At 37.4% G+C, this 13,853-nt stretch overlaps 1 protein-coding gene across 1 annotated transcript in view; it reads right to left on the bottom strand.

Annotated features, from left to right (window-relative positions):
* Positions 1–13,853, bottom strand: part of LOC110448032 (carboxyl-terminal PDZ ligand of neuronal nitric oxide synthase protein-like) — a 113,802-nt gene that overhangs the window by 75,927 nt on the left and 24,022 nt on the right. Inside the window, exons 2-3 of the mRNA XM_021494065.1 lie at positions 11,150–11,221; positions 7,753–7,845 (exon numbers count right to left, since the gene is read on the bottom strand). Of these exons, the coding sequence (XP_021349740.1) occupies positions 7,753–7,845; positions 11,150–11,221 (165 nt within the window). The remainder of the gene's footprint in view (positions 1–7,752; positions 7,846–11,149; positions 11,222–13,853) is intronic.

The following is a 13,853-nucleotide window of genomic DNA, read 5'->3' as shown; positions in this document are numbered from 1 at the left end:
ACTGGCTGTGTTGTGACTGGCTGTGTTGTGACTAACCTTGTTGTGACTGATTGTGTTGTGACTGACTGTGTTGTGACTGACAGTTTGTGACTGATTGTGTTGTGACTGACTGTGATGTGTCTGATTGTGATGTGACATACTGTGTTGTGATTGTGATGTGATTGACAGTTGTGTGACTGATTGTGTTGTCACTAATTGTGTTGTGACTGATGGTGTTTTGACTGATTTTGTTGTGACTGGCTGCGTTGTGACTAGCAGTTTTGTGACTGACAGTTGCGTTACTTACAGTTTCATGACTGGCTGTTTTGTGACTGACTGTTTGTACTGGTTGTGTTTTGTGACTGACTTTTTGAAGACTGATTGTTGTGACTGATTGTGTTATGACTGGCAGTTTTGCAACTGACTGTGAGGTGACTGACTGTGTTGTGACTGATTGTGTTGTGACTGACTATGTTGTGACTGATTATGTTGTGACTGACTGTGTTGTGACTGACTGATTGTGTTGTTAGTTTTTGACTGACTGTGATGTGACTGATTGTGTTGTGACTGACTGTTTAGTGACTTATTGTGTTGTGACTGACTGTTTAGTGACTTATTGTGTTGTGACTGACTGTGATGTGACTGATTGTATTGTGAATGAATGTGTTGTGACTAGCTGCATTGTGACTGATTGTGTTGTGACTAACTGTGTTGTGACTGACAGTTTGTGACTGATTGTGTTGTGACTGACTGTGATGTGACTGATTGTGATGTGACTTACTGTGTTGTGACTGACCGTGTTGTGACTAGCTGCATTGTAACTGATTGTGTTGTGACTGGCTGTGTTGTGACTGACAGTGATTTGACTTACAGTGTTGTGACTGATTGTATTGTGACTGGCTGTGTTGTGACTGTGTGACTGATTGTGTTTTGACTGACTGTGTTGTGACTGACAGTTTGTGACTGACTGTGATGTGACTGATTGTGTTGTGACTGACTGTGATGTGACTGATTGTGATGTGACATACTGTGCTGTGACTGTGATGTGATTGACAGTTGTGTGACTGATTGTGTTGTGACTAATTGTGTTGTGACTGATGGTGTTTTGACTGATTTTGTTGTGACTGGCTGTGTTGTGACTAGCAGTTTTGTGACTGACAGTTGTGTTACTTACAGTTTCATGACTGGCTGTTTTGTGACTGACTGTTTGTACTGGTTGTGTTTTGTGACTGTTTTGTGATTGTCTGATTGTGTTGTGACTGACTGTGTTGTGACTGATTGTGTTATGACTGGCAGTTTTGCAACTGACTGTGAGGTGACTGACTGTGTTGTGACTGATTGTGTTGTGACTGACAGTGTTGTGACTGACTGTGTTGTGACTGACAGTGTTGTGACTGACTGTGTTGTGACTTATTATGTTGTGACTGACTGATTGTGTTGTGAGTTTGTGACTGACTGTGATGTGACTGATTGTGAAGTAACTAACAGATTTGTGACGGATTGTGTTGTGACTGACTATGCTGTGACTGACTGATTGTGTTGTTAGTTTGTTACTGATTGTGATATGACTGATTGTGTTGTGACTGACTGTTTAGTGACTTATTGTTTTGTGACTGACTGTGATGTGACTGATTGTATTGTGACTGAATGTGTTGTGACTAGCTGCATTGTGACTGATTGTGTTGTGAATGACTGTGTTGTGACTGACCGTGTTTTGACTAATTGTGTTGTGACTGACTGTGATGTGACTGATTGTAATGTGACTGAATGTGTTGTGACTAGCTGCATTGTGACTGATTGTGTTGTGACTGATTGTGTTGTGACTGACCGTGTTTTGACTGACTGTGTTGTGACTAGCTGCATTGTGACTGATTGTGTCGTGACTGGCTGTGTTGTGACTGACAGGTTGTGACTGATTGTGTTGTGACTGACAGTGATGTGACTTACAGTGATGTGACTGATTGTGGTGTGACTGATTGTGTTGTGACTGACAGTTTGTGACTGACTGTGTTGTGACTGACAGTTTGTGACTGATTGTGTTGTGACTGACTGTGATGTGACTGATTGTGATGTGACATACTGTGTTGTGACTGTGATGTGATTGACAGTTGTGTGACTGATTGTGTTGTGACTAATTGTGTTGTGACTGACGGTGTTTTGACTGACTGTGATGGGACTGACTGCATTGTGACTGATTGTGTTGTGACTGGCTGTGTTGTGACTAGCTGTATTGTGACTGATTGTGTTGTGACTGATCATGTTGTGACTGGTTGTGTTGTGACTGATTGCGTTGTGACTGATTGTGTTGTGACTGACAGTTTGTGACTGATTGTGTTGTGACTGATTGTGTTGTGACTGTGATGTGATTGACAGTTGTGTGACTGAATATGTTGTGAATGATTGTTTTGTGACTTACAGTGTTGTGACTGATTGTGTTGTGACTGACTGTGAAGTGACTGGATGTGCTGTGACTGATTGTGTTGTGACTGATTGTGTTGTGACTGACTGTGTTGTGACTGATTGTGTTGTGACTGACTGTGATGTGACTGATTGTGTTGTGACTGATTGTGTTGTGACTGACTGTGATGTGACTGTCTGTTTTGTAACTGATTGTGTTGTGACTGACTGTGATGTGACTGATTGTGTTGTGACTGACTGTAATGTGACTGACTGTGTTGTAACTGATAGTTTTGTGACTGTCTGTTTCGTGACTGATTGTGCTGTGACTGACAATTTAGTGAATCACTATTTAGTGACTGGCTGTTTTGTGACTGGCTTTTTGAAGACTGACTGTTGTGACTGGCTGTTTCATGACTGATTGTGTTGTGACTGTCTATTTTGTGACTTGACTGTTGTGACTGACTATGTTGTGACTTGACTGTTGTGACTAGCTGTTTCATGACTAACTGTTGTGACTGGCTGTTTTGTGACTTGACTGTTGTGACTGGCTGTTTTGTGACTTGACTGTTGTGACTAGCTGTTTTGTGACTGGCTGTTCTGTGACTTGACTGTTGTGACTGGCTGTTTTGTGAGTTGACTGTTGTGACTGGCCGTTTAATGACTGACAGTTGTGACTGGCTATTTTGTGACTTGACTGTTGCGACTAGCTGTTTTGTGAGTTGACTGTTTTGACTGCCTGTTCTGTGAGTTGACTGTTGTGACTGGCTGTTTTTTGACTGTGATGTGACCGAGTTGGTTGAACAGAATTAATGCTGCGGTAATATCTCATTTTGAAGGAACAGTAACCATTAATTTGTACCAAACCACATCAGTTTTCTCATGGTGTACCTGTATTTGCAATAACATGGAAATATGACAAATCAAATTTGTGCTTCATTTCAAAATACATTAATGCTTGTTAGAAACAGTTCCCAATATCACAAATGTGCATTGCAAGACTTACAATACATCTTAATTATAAAAATGCATTTGTTTATTTATATTCCATTACACATTTACTGTGAGCTCGAGGTAATGGCAATAATACAGTAATGGTTAGATATAAACCTTAGAGGGGATCCCGGACATGGAAACTTATTTATCGACAAAGAGAATTGTAACAGAATATCTAAATCAAATTTTATTTATTTATTTGAACCAAAACATGTCTTCAAATACCCAAGAAAGGGGATCGGTTTTGGAGTGAAATGGCGACATTCTTCCAGCGAAAGTGTGACAAATGATTGGTCGTAACTGAAGCTATAGAATTCTTATCAAAATACAATTACAGATGCAATTCTGAGAATATAATGTTTGTACTCGAGACGGAATGTTATTGTAAGAATTCTATGAAAATTGAATTTCTGAAGAAAATCTAGTTTATTGATTTTTATTATCACATAATTGTACTTACAAAAACCTCTTGACAGTAAAAGGCTGTCTGACTAATCCTCACCAAGTTTTACTGTGCTTTCACTGTATAATACACTCATGTGACCTCACACAACACTAATCCTCACCAAGTTTTACTGTATAATACACTCATGTGACCTCACACAACACTAATCCTCACCAAGTTTTACTGTATAATACACTCATGTGACCTCACACAACACTAATCCTCACCAAGTTTTACTGTATAATACACTCATGTGACCTCACACAACACTAATCCTCACCAAGTTTTACTGTATAATACACTCATGTGACCTCACACAACACTAATCCTCACCAAGTTTTACTGTATAATACACTCATGTGACCTCACACAACACTAATCCTCACCAAGTTTTACTGTATAATACACTCATGTGACCTCACACAACACTAATCCTCACCAAGTTTTACTGTATAATACACTCATGTGACCTCACACAACACTAATCCTCACCAAGTTTTACTGTATAATACACTCATGTGACCTCACACAACACTAATCCTCACCAAGTTTTACTGTATAATACACTCATGTGACCTCACACAACACTAATCCTCACCAAGTTTTACTGTATAATACACTCATGTGACCTCACACAACACTAATCCTCACCAAGTTTTACTGTATAATACACTCATGTGACCTCACACAACACTAATCCTCACCAAGTTTTACTGTATAATACACTCATGTGACCTCACACAACACTAATCCTCACCAAGTTTTACTGTATAATACACTCATGTGACCTCACACAACACTAATCCTCACCAAGTTTTACTGTATAATACACTCATGTGACCTCACACAACACTAATCCTCACCAAGTTTTACTGTATAATACACTCATGTGACCTCACACAACACTAATCCTCACCAAGTTTTACTGTATAATACACTCATGTGACCTCACACAACACTAATCCTCACCAAGTTTTACTGTATAATACACTCATGTGACCTCACACAACACTAATCCTCACCAAGTTTTACTGTATAATACACTCATGTGACCTCACACAACACTAATCCTCACCAAGTTTTACTGTATAATACACTCATGTGACCTCACACAACACTAATCCTCACCAAGTTTTACTGTATAATACACTCATGTGACCTCACACAACACTAATCCTCACCAAGTTTTACTGTATAATACACTCATGTGACCTCACACAACACTAATCCTCACCAAGTTTTACTGTATAATACACTCATGTGACCTCACACAACACTAATCCTCACCAAGTTTTACTGTATAATACACTCATGTGACCTCACACAACACTAATCCTCACCAAGTTTTACTGTATAATACACTCATGTGACCTCACACAACACTAATCCTCACCAAGTTTTACTGTATAATACACTCATGTGACCTCACACAACACTAATCCTCACCAAGTTTTACTGTATAATACACTCATGTGACCTCACACAACACTAATCCTCACCAAGTTTTACTGTATAATACACTCATGTGACCTCACACAACACTAATCCTCACCAAGTTTTACTGTATAATACACTCATGTGACCTCACACAACACTAATCCTCACCAAGTTTTACTGTATAATACACTCATGTGACCTCACACAACACTAATCCTCACCAAGTTTTACTGTATAATACACTCATGTGACCTCACACAACACTAATCCTCACCAAGTTTTACTGTATAATACACTCATGTGACCTCACACAACACTAATCCTCACCAAGTTTTACTGTATAATACACTCATGTGACCTCACACAACACTAATCCTCACCAAGTTTTACTGTATAATACACTCATGTGACCTCACACAACACTAATCCTCACCAAGTTTTACTGTATAATACACTCATGTGACCTCACACAACACTAATCCTCACCAAGTTTTACTGTATAATAGACTCATGTGACCTCACACAACACTAATCCTCACCAAGTTTTACTGTGCTTTCACTGTATAATAGACTCATGTGACCTCACACAACACTTATCCTCACCAAGGTTTACTGTGCTTTCACTGTATTATAGACTCATGTGACCTCACACAACACTAATCCTCACCAAGGTTTACTGTGCTTTCACTGTATAATAGACTCATGTGACCTCACACAACACTAATTCGGGTTTGGTCCCTGTCGGAAGCACACTACTCTCTTTCCTGTTACAATAATAACACATGTTTACCTCTCATATGTAGATACTGAAATATAATGAAATACATATACTCTTACGTAAATTTACACACGTATACCTATATGCATATTTTAAATATTTTCTTAACCCTGCAAAAACATGAAAATCTCTTTATAACCTTTTTTGTGGCTTCGCCCACGAACAAAGTAACAAAAATGATTCTGAAAAATTGCACTGGTAACTATTTTAGCAGGTTATGTTCCAAGGCAGCATGATCTCCTTACATCAATTACGGTAAAAGCTTTTAATCTTTTCACACAGTTTATACACACCGCAGGCACTCCTACCTTCACTAAATTATCTATCAAGCACCCTATTCCCTTCCTACCTGTTTAAATTCCCAAGGAGGGAGACGGGGTTGTGACACCCTGCTATATGTGGTATTTCTGTACTTTTTTTAGGCTAAATGCAACATCCCTTTTACGAAGATCTAAAACATATAGTACATGTAAACTGAATTATCATTTTTTCCATGAGCACATTTGAGGTTTTAGAATTGCAGCCACAAACACAGTGTTCTGAATAGAAACGGAGAGAAAGCTATCTCTGCTGGGGAACAATTAAAATGGATCTGATTTCAAGTGCCATTCAAAGACTATTAAAGGCCTCTTTCATCCTCATTCAATAACATTCTGAACATTATATTTTTTTAACTGAAATTCTGTATTAAACCTTCCCACAAATTAAAACAAATGTTCAAATGCAGAGCCATCAACAGCTAACTGATAAAATCAAATCAATGGCCTCTCCTCCTACACTTGTAACAGTGGAGGGCTTTGAGAGAATATTGATATCGCTACAGTAGCTAATTTCAATGTGCATGTCACTGTTGCCCCAGTCAGTCGTCAACAGATCTTTTGTCAAACCTGTTAGTTTGGAAATCCAATTGACTGATAGACAGGTTAACTCTTTGTGAATTAGCGAGAGAAAGATCTCCTTTTTATTTCACACTCTTTACATATTGCTGTCTTGAGGGAAATCAGGGGCGTGAAGGTCTAAATCATCTCACTGCGATACCTCGGTGTTGTCCGTCTGTTTTGGTCCGCAGTGAGGTTCGCTGCCATTGACAGCTTACCAGGCACACAGTGGTGTGATCAATAGTAGTTTAGGTAGAGGGACACTGTGTGATCAATAGTAGTTTAGGTAGAGGGACACTGTGTTCCCAGCCGTTCACACGACACTTAGTAACACTACCACTATTTCAAAAACATGGTACAAACAATCCGTAACTATTTCTGGAATAGGTCTGAACTTCTACTTCTGAAACAGTAGGTCGTCCCGAAGGATTTCAGACGATTCTTGGTCAAAATTGTACTTATTATACTGAACTCATAAAAAAACAAAAGCTTTGGTCATATAACAAAATAGGGAAGGAGGATATAGCATTTCACTGAAAACATTGAACAGTTTTCAACGTTGATGAATATCTAACAAACAAAGATTGCACATTTCCATAAACCTTTACTTAAAACACTTACTATATATTGAAAAGAATATCATTGGCCATGAATCTTGGTAACATGACTTTTCCTTAAAACTGCATACCTTAGATTTGGACCAGAAATGTCTTTTATGACCTACTTTGGATTTGGGCCGACTATGTGTTGTAATGTGTAGCGGCTACTTTGTTTGTGTTAGGGGGTGGGGCACCTGTTTGTGTTAGGGGGTGGGGCACCTGTTTGACAAAATTGCGACTTACCTTGCGTTTGTTGCGTAGCGTAATTTTTACACCATCAGTTGATATGTTCAGGTACACTTTCTTTTTCTTGATTGCTTTGGCCTTGAATTCATACTGTAACAGACATTAATCACCACATGGAGTGAAGCTAAACCTGACACAGTAACAATGTAACTATGAGTAATTACATAGAAATCTCTGTCAGAACATCACACTGTATCACGCAGAAATCTGTATAAATCAGGCATTATACAATACAGAAAATGTAATACCATCCTCAGTCAAGATTTATAGTAAATCAAAATCAAAATCAAATAATAAAAATTAAAAAATTATAGTGGTTCCATTTCATCAGACTATTTCGTCTTCATGCAAACATACCAGCTTTTCATATAAATCACGAAAATATTTAATCTCTTAAGAATAAAACTGAACATGAAATATTTATGAGATCTCATAAACAGCCGACAAATATGCTAGCTAACTGATAATAACTTTGCCGTATCAGTGAAACCCTTGGTATCGGTAAGACATTGATATCAGTATAACCCTGGGCGAGAAAACATCTACTGGAGGACATGTATTCTCCAAATCCAAACTGTTACGTAATATAGACGATGATTTACACGTTAGAAGCTGCACCCATTAAATTTTATCTTCAGCTGATGTATTCATGCATGATGCTGCAAAAGCCTATTTAGTTAAAATTATGGTATCGCCTGTTTGAGCAGCAACGCTAGGATATCTACAGAACGCTTATTGCTTTTGTAATTTAAAGGACTTGAGACAGCTCATTTTCTAAAAATCAGAAATTTATTTCCCGACATCAGAAAATTGTTAATCAGAAAATGTCCTGAAGGTGAATTTTACAGAATCCGAACACCCTATCCTGTAAAATATGAAAGGTAGTCAAACAGTTTATGACTCTTCAAAAATTCATTGTGATTCTTCCATATGACTCTGATGATGCATCTTCAACATCCATAAACAAGAGGCCCAATGGGCCTGAATCGCTCACCTGGTGTTAATTTCACACTTATTATCTTAAAAGTGGACTAAAATACAACTACAGGCAGAATATCAGTGTTTGATTAATAAGAACCTATTAAAATAGTTAAACATAAGACACCCGTGACCTTGAATGTCAAACAAGGTCATTAGGTTGAACAGAATTTATGGTCTTCCAACCCAGTATGCTTCTGGCAAAATATCATTACCCTGGACTTTTTGGTTATACAGAACAAATCATTTAAAGATTTAAACATATATTGACCACTGTGACTTTGAATATGGGCGAAGGTTATTTATTTGAAAAATTTGATAACCCCTTTATCACAGCATGTTAATGGCCAAATGTCATCACCCTAGGCCTCTTGGTTATTCAGAAGAAGTTGTTTAAATGTTTTCAACATATTTGACCTCAGTGACCTTGAATATGTTTCAAAGTCATTCGTTTGAACAAAGTTGGTAGCCCTTCATTCCAGCATGTTTGGGCCAAATATCATTATCCTAGGCCTCTTGGTTATTAAGAAGAAGTTGTTAAAAAGGTTTTAAACATATTTGACCCCTGTGACCTTGAATATAAATCAAGGTCATTTATTGGAATAAATTGGTAGCCCTTCATCCCAGCATGCTTCTGGCCAAATATCATCACCCTAGGCCTCTTGGTTATTTATAAAAAGTTGTTTAAAGATTTTAACATATTTGACCCCTTTGACCTTGAAAATAAATCAAGGTCATTTATTGGAATAAATTGGTAGCCCTTCATGCCAGCATGCTCCTGGCCAAATATCATCACCCTAGGCCTTTTGGTTACTGTGAAGGCCTTTTGGTTACTGTGAAGGCCTTTTGGTTACTGTGAAGAAGTTGTTTAAAGTAAAAAATTGACGCCGGACGCCGGACACCGCACCATGCCATATTAAGCTCACTTGGCCCTTCGGGCCAGGTGAGCTAAAAATGACAATAATATGTTTAGTGTTACAAAACACTAGCCTCCTTGTATACTGGTGTCATTGTGATACTCATTAAACATACATAGACCTGTTTTGAAGTCAGATAAGAATAACATCAAAACTGGATGGTCACCAATGGCTATCTGACAAAATTATGTTCCTGAAAGGTCATGGTGGGGTCAAACACGTACCATACTTGATGCCTAATTAAGCAAATGCATTCAATTTATATAGCATGTACTTCTTGACTGGGTCAGTTTGGAAGCTGTAGATTTTGTGCTTAGTGAGAAATGCAGTTTAAATATTGTAACATGTGATTTTTGAATGGGCATTAGCTTGTCGGTGGCCTTTTAAGGAATATTTGTGCCAAGTTTGGAGTCAATTGCTGCAGTCACTCTTGCGTAGAAGTAAAAAATGTCTCGGTAAATTAAATCAGAGATAAAATGGCCATCTTGGATTTTTGGGTCAACATGAAATTGTCATCATATGCTGAAAAACTCCCAGGAACATTAATTAAGGTTGGAATCAATCACTGTAGCTATTGTCAACAGGAGATCAAAATTTTCACAGCAAACGAGAGGCTCTAGTAGCCTTTTTTGGATTTTACTAATAACATGAACAGTACCAGGTCTGGAGTTGAAAATGTTTAACTATTAACTTCAATGGTTCTACAGAAAAAAAATGAAATCATTAAATTGTTAGTGTGGAACATGATTTAAGACATACCAGCAGCTTATATGTGATGAATGATGTGAACTAAAAAACAGTTGGACTGGTGTGTAAAACAAAGCTGCCAGGGTGATTTTCATGTTAAATGTGGCACATGTATAACAAATGTTTTTTGAATTATCAATAATTCATTTTAAAATAACATTGATCAAAAAAGCGTAAAGGTATTTTCAAAGTAAGAGCTGGACTCATTGAACAGACATGAATCCTGATCACTACCGTAAAGGACCTATTACTGTAATTATTGTATGATTTATATTTGTAGTCGGCCATGAATCTTACACAACAGGGCGTGTTGTGGTGCTGGGTATCTCCAACACTAACAGACATATACTTTATATCGTATCTGACATCATAATGACTGCTGTCCTAACCACAAACTCACACCGACACTTGCTCACAAACCTTGTCTGGAGTAGGAGTGAAATCTTGTCTGTAGTCATAGGAATTATTACAGACATGGACTCACAGCCAAATCTTATCTGCTGTTTACACACACCAGAATGTTTAACAGAATTAACTTTCAGGTTTAAGACAAGCAAAAGCTGCAAGTTTTTTTTGTAAATCAATAACAGATTCTTGGAGCAAATCTCATACCATACTCTAAGTTTTTGTTCATGGTACAGGTAAAACATCTTCTCAGAGACCACCCTTAATATGCCAAAGTAATTATAATGGAGATAAAGTGTTTAAGAATAATAAGGGAGGCAACTCTACCATAAAATTTAAAATCTTACCCTGATTCTGCGCATGGCTGCCACAATTTCGACACGACTGCTTGGTCTAGGCACATCCAGTGTCCCAATATACTGGAAAATACACAATGATACATTAGCCATGTTAAACAATTTAAGGTAGATTGGAATTTGATATTTAATTGTTATATATTTTAAGGGTAATATTTTTTTTGGAACATTACCCCAGCTTCCGTTTGAGCTTTATAAATACAGTCTGGTTTTGTTTTGTTTGCTGTTCAACATTTCTGACACATATTTTGAGATGTCATCATACCCAGGTCAAACTCACAATCAGGGACATAAACAACATACAATAAGCTTTGTCCTAAAGTAATTCCTCACAAACCAAGCATGCACTTAAAAAGGTAAAGCGTTTCCACTTAATTTCAGTATATTATTTACAGGTAGTTTCACTTCGTTCATAGGAAAAAGGAGCCAAACATTTAGAAATACACTACATTTGTATACAACCAACCAGAAGTAAAACAATGATATTTTTATGTATATGAAACGTTAGATTTTCCAAACAGTTATTTTCCTTGAAAATCTTTTAATTTTTACAGCTAAAATTGTGAGATCTTTATCAGTGTATAATTTTGTACCTTTGCGTGTGTCTGATAAATTCATCATCCAAATCTAAGTTACCATTCCTAGAACATCATGGATTTATTTTGGAGAAAAATGAAAAATATTACAGTAAGACAGCATTTCATCACTCTTGTCCTTTAGGCCAAATCAATTTAGGAAGGTGATAATGGCAGTGTACTTTGTTCTATCTACACAGATCTATCCATGTAAACAGTGCACACAAGCAAACCCCAAACAGAGTATCTACATGTAAACAACCTGTATATATATATATAAGTACACATGTAAACACATGTAAACACATGTACAAAGACTGTGTTCTACATCACAAACACATGTTAGCAGGCTGTCACTGTACTTTATATTACCCTCCAGTATACCACATTGTGATACATTAAACATACATGTGTACATCCATTTACAACAGCTATGGACAGCTATATCGTTACATTATTGATGTCACTGTGCAGGAGAAACTGATACATTTTGTCACATTTTCCATATCAAGTTTCAAGGAATTCCCTTGCTGATCAAGAGCTTAAGATTCCCATAATAGATTTTCTTTGAACTGAAAATTTTAATAGTTCACCCTTTCCTAACTTAAACTACCTATAAGGTCTTTGTTCTGTTGGAGCTAGCCTGATAGATAATGGTATTCAGATTCCAGCATCCAACACTTCTTTGTTAAGAGCAAATTCAGAAGTAGAAAAACTAGAACTATAACCCAAAGGCTAAACAAGAGGCCCAATGGACCTGCATCGCTCACCTGGTATAAATCTCACACTTGTAACCTTAAAAGTGATCTAAGATAAAGCTACAGGCAAAATACCAGATATTTATGATTAAAATTAATTCAAAAGTCCCATTTTTGTTTTTTTAAACATTTCACCCCTGTGATTGAAAGTCGAATAAAGTCATTATGTTGAACACATTTTATAGCCTTTCATCTCAGGATGCAACTTCCAAAGTATCAACATCCTGGGAACCCATGGTTATTCAGAAGAGGTCGTTTAAAGATTTTACAAATTTGACCCCTGTGACCTTGAATAAAAGTCAAAGTCATTCACTTTAACAAACATAGTAGTCCTTGATCCCAGCATGCTACTGATTAAATATCAACATCCTGAGTCTTTTGGTTATTCAGAACAAATTGTTTAAATATTTTGAACATTTTTGCTCCTTGTGACCTTGAATATGATTTAAGGTCATACATTCAAACAAACTTGGTAGCCCTTGATCCTAGTATGCTACTGACTGAATTTCATCACCCTGGGCATTTTGGTTATTCAGAAGAAGTTGTTTAAAAAATTAAACATATATGACCCCTGTGACCTTGAATATGGGTGAAGGTCATGCATTTGAACAAACTTTGTAGCCCTTCATCTCAGCATGCTACTGGCCAAATATCATCACCCTGTGCATTTTGGTTATTCAAAAGAAGTTGTTTAATGTTTTTCACAGATTTGACCCCTGTGACCTTGAATATAGGTGAAGGTCATTCATTTGAACAAACTTGATAGCCCTAGCCTTTACCCCAGCATGCTACTGGCCAAATATCATCACTCTGGGCATTTTGGTTATTGAGAAGAAGTTGTTTAAAGTTTTTAACATATTTGACCCCTGTGACCTTAAATATGGGTGCAGGTCATACATTTGAACAAAATTTGTAGCCCTTCATCTCAGCATGCTACTGGCCAAATATCATCACCCTGGGCATTTTGGTTATTGAGAAGAAGTTGTTTAAAGTTTTTTTAAGACAATTGACCCCTGTGACCTTGAATACAATTGAAGGTCATTCATTTGAACAAACTTTGATAGCCCTTTACCCAAGCATGCTACTGGCCAAATATCATCTCCCTGGGCAGTTTGGTTATCGAGAAGAAGATGTTTAAAGTTTTTAACATATTTGACCCCTGTGACCTTGAAAATGGGTCAAGGTCATTAATTTTAACAAAATTTGTAGCCCTACATCCCAGTTTGCTTCTGGCCAAATATCGACACCCTAGGCCTTTCGGTTATTAAGAAGAAGTCGTTTAAAGTAAAATATTGACGCCGGACGCCGGCCGGACGCCGGACGCCGCGCCACGGCATAAGCTCACTTGGCACTTCGTGCCAG

The sequence above is a fragment of the Mizuhopecten yessoensis genome, unplaced genomic scaffold, assembly GCF_002113885.1.
Source record: "Mizuhopecten yessoensis strain PY_sf001 unplaced genomic scaffold, ASM211388v2 scaffold3799, whole genome shotgun sequence".
In the NCBI taxonomy this organism is placed as follows: domain Eukaryota; kingdom Metazoa; phylum Mollusca; class Bivalvia; order Pectinida; family Pectinidae; genus Mizuhopecten; species Mizuhopecten yessoensis.
The sequence above is the reverse complement of the archived record's forward strand: the minus strand, read 5'-3'. Positions and strand labels throughout refer to the sequence as shown.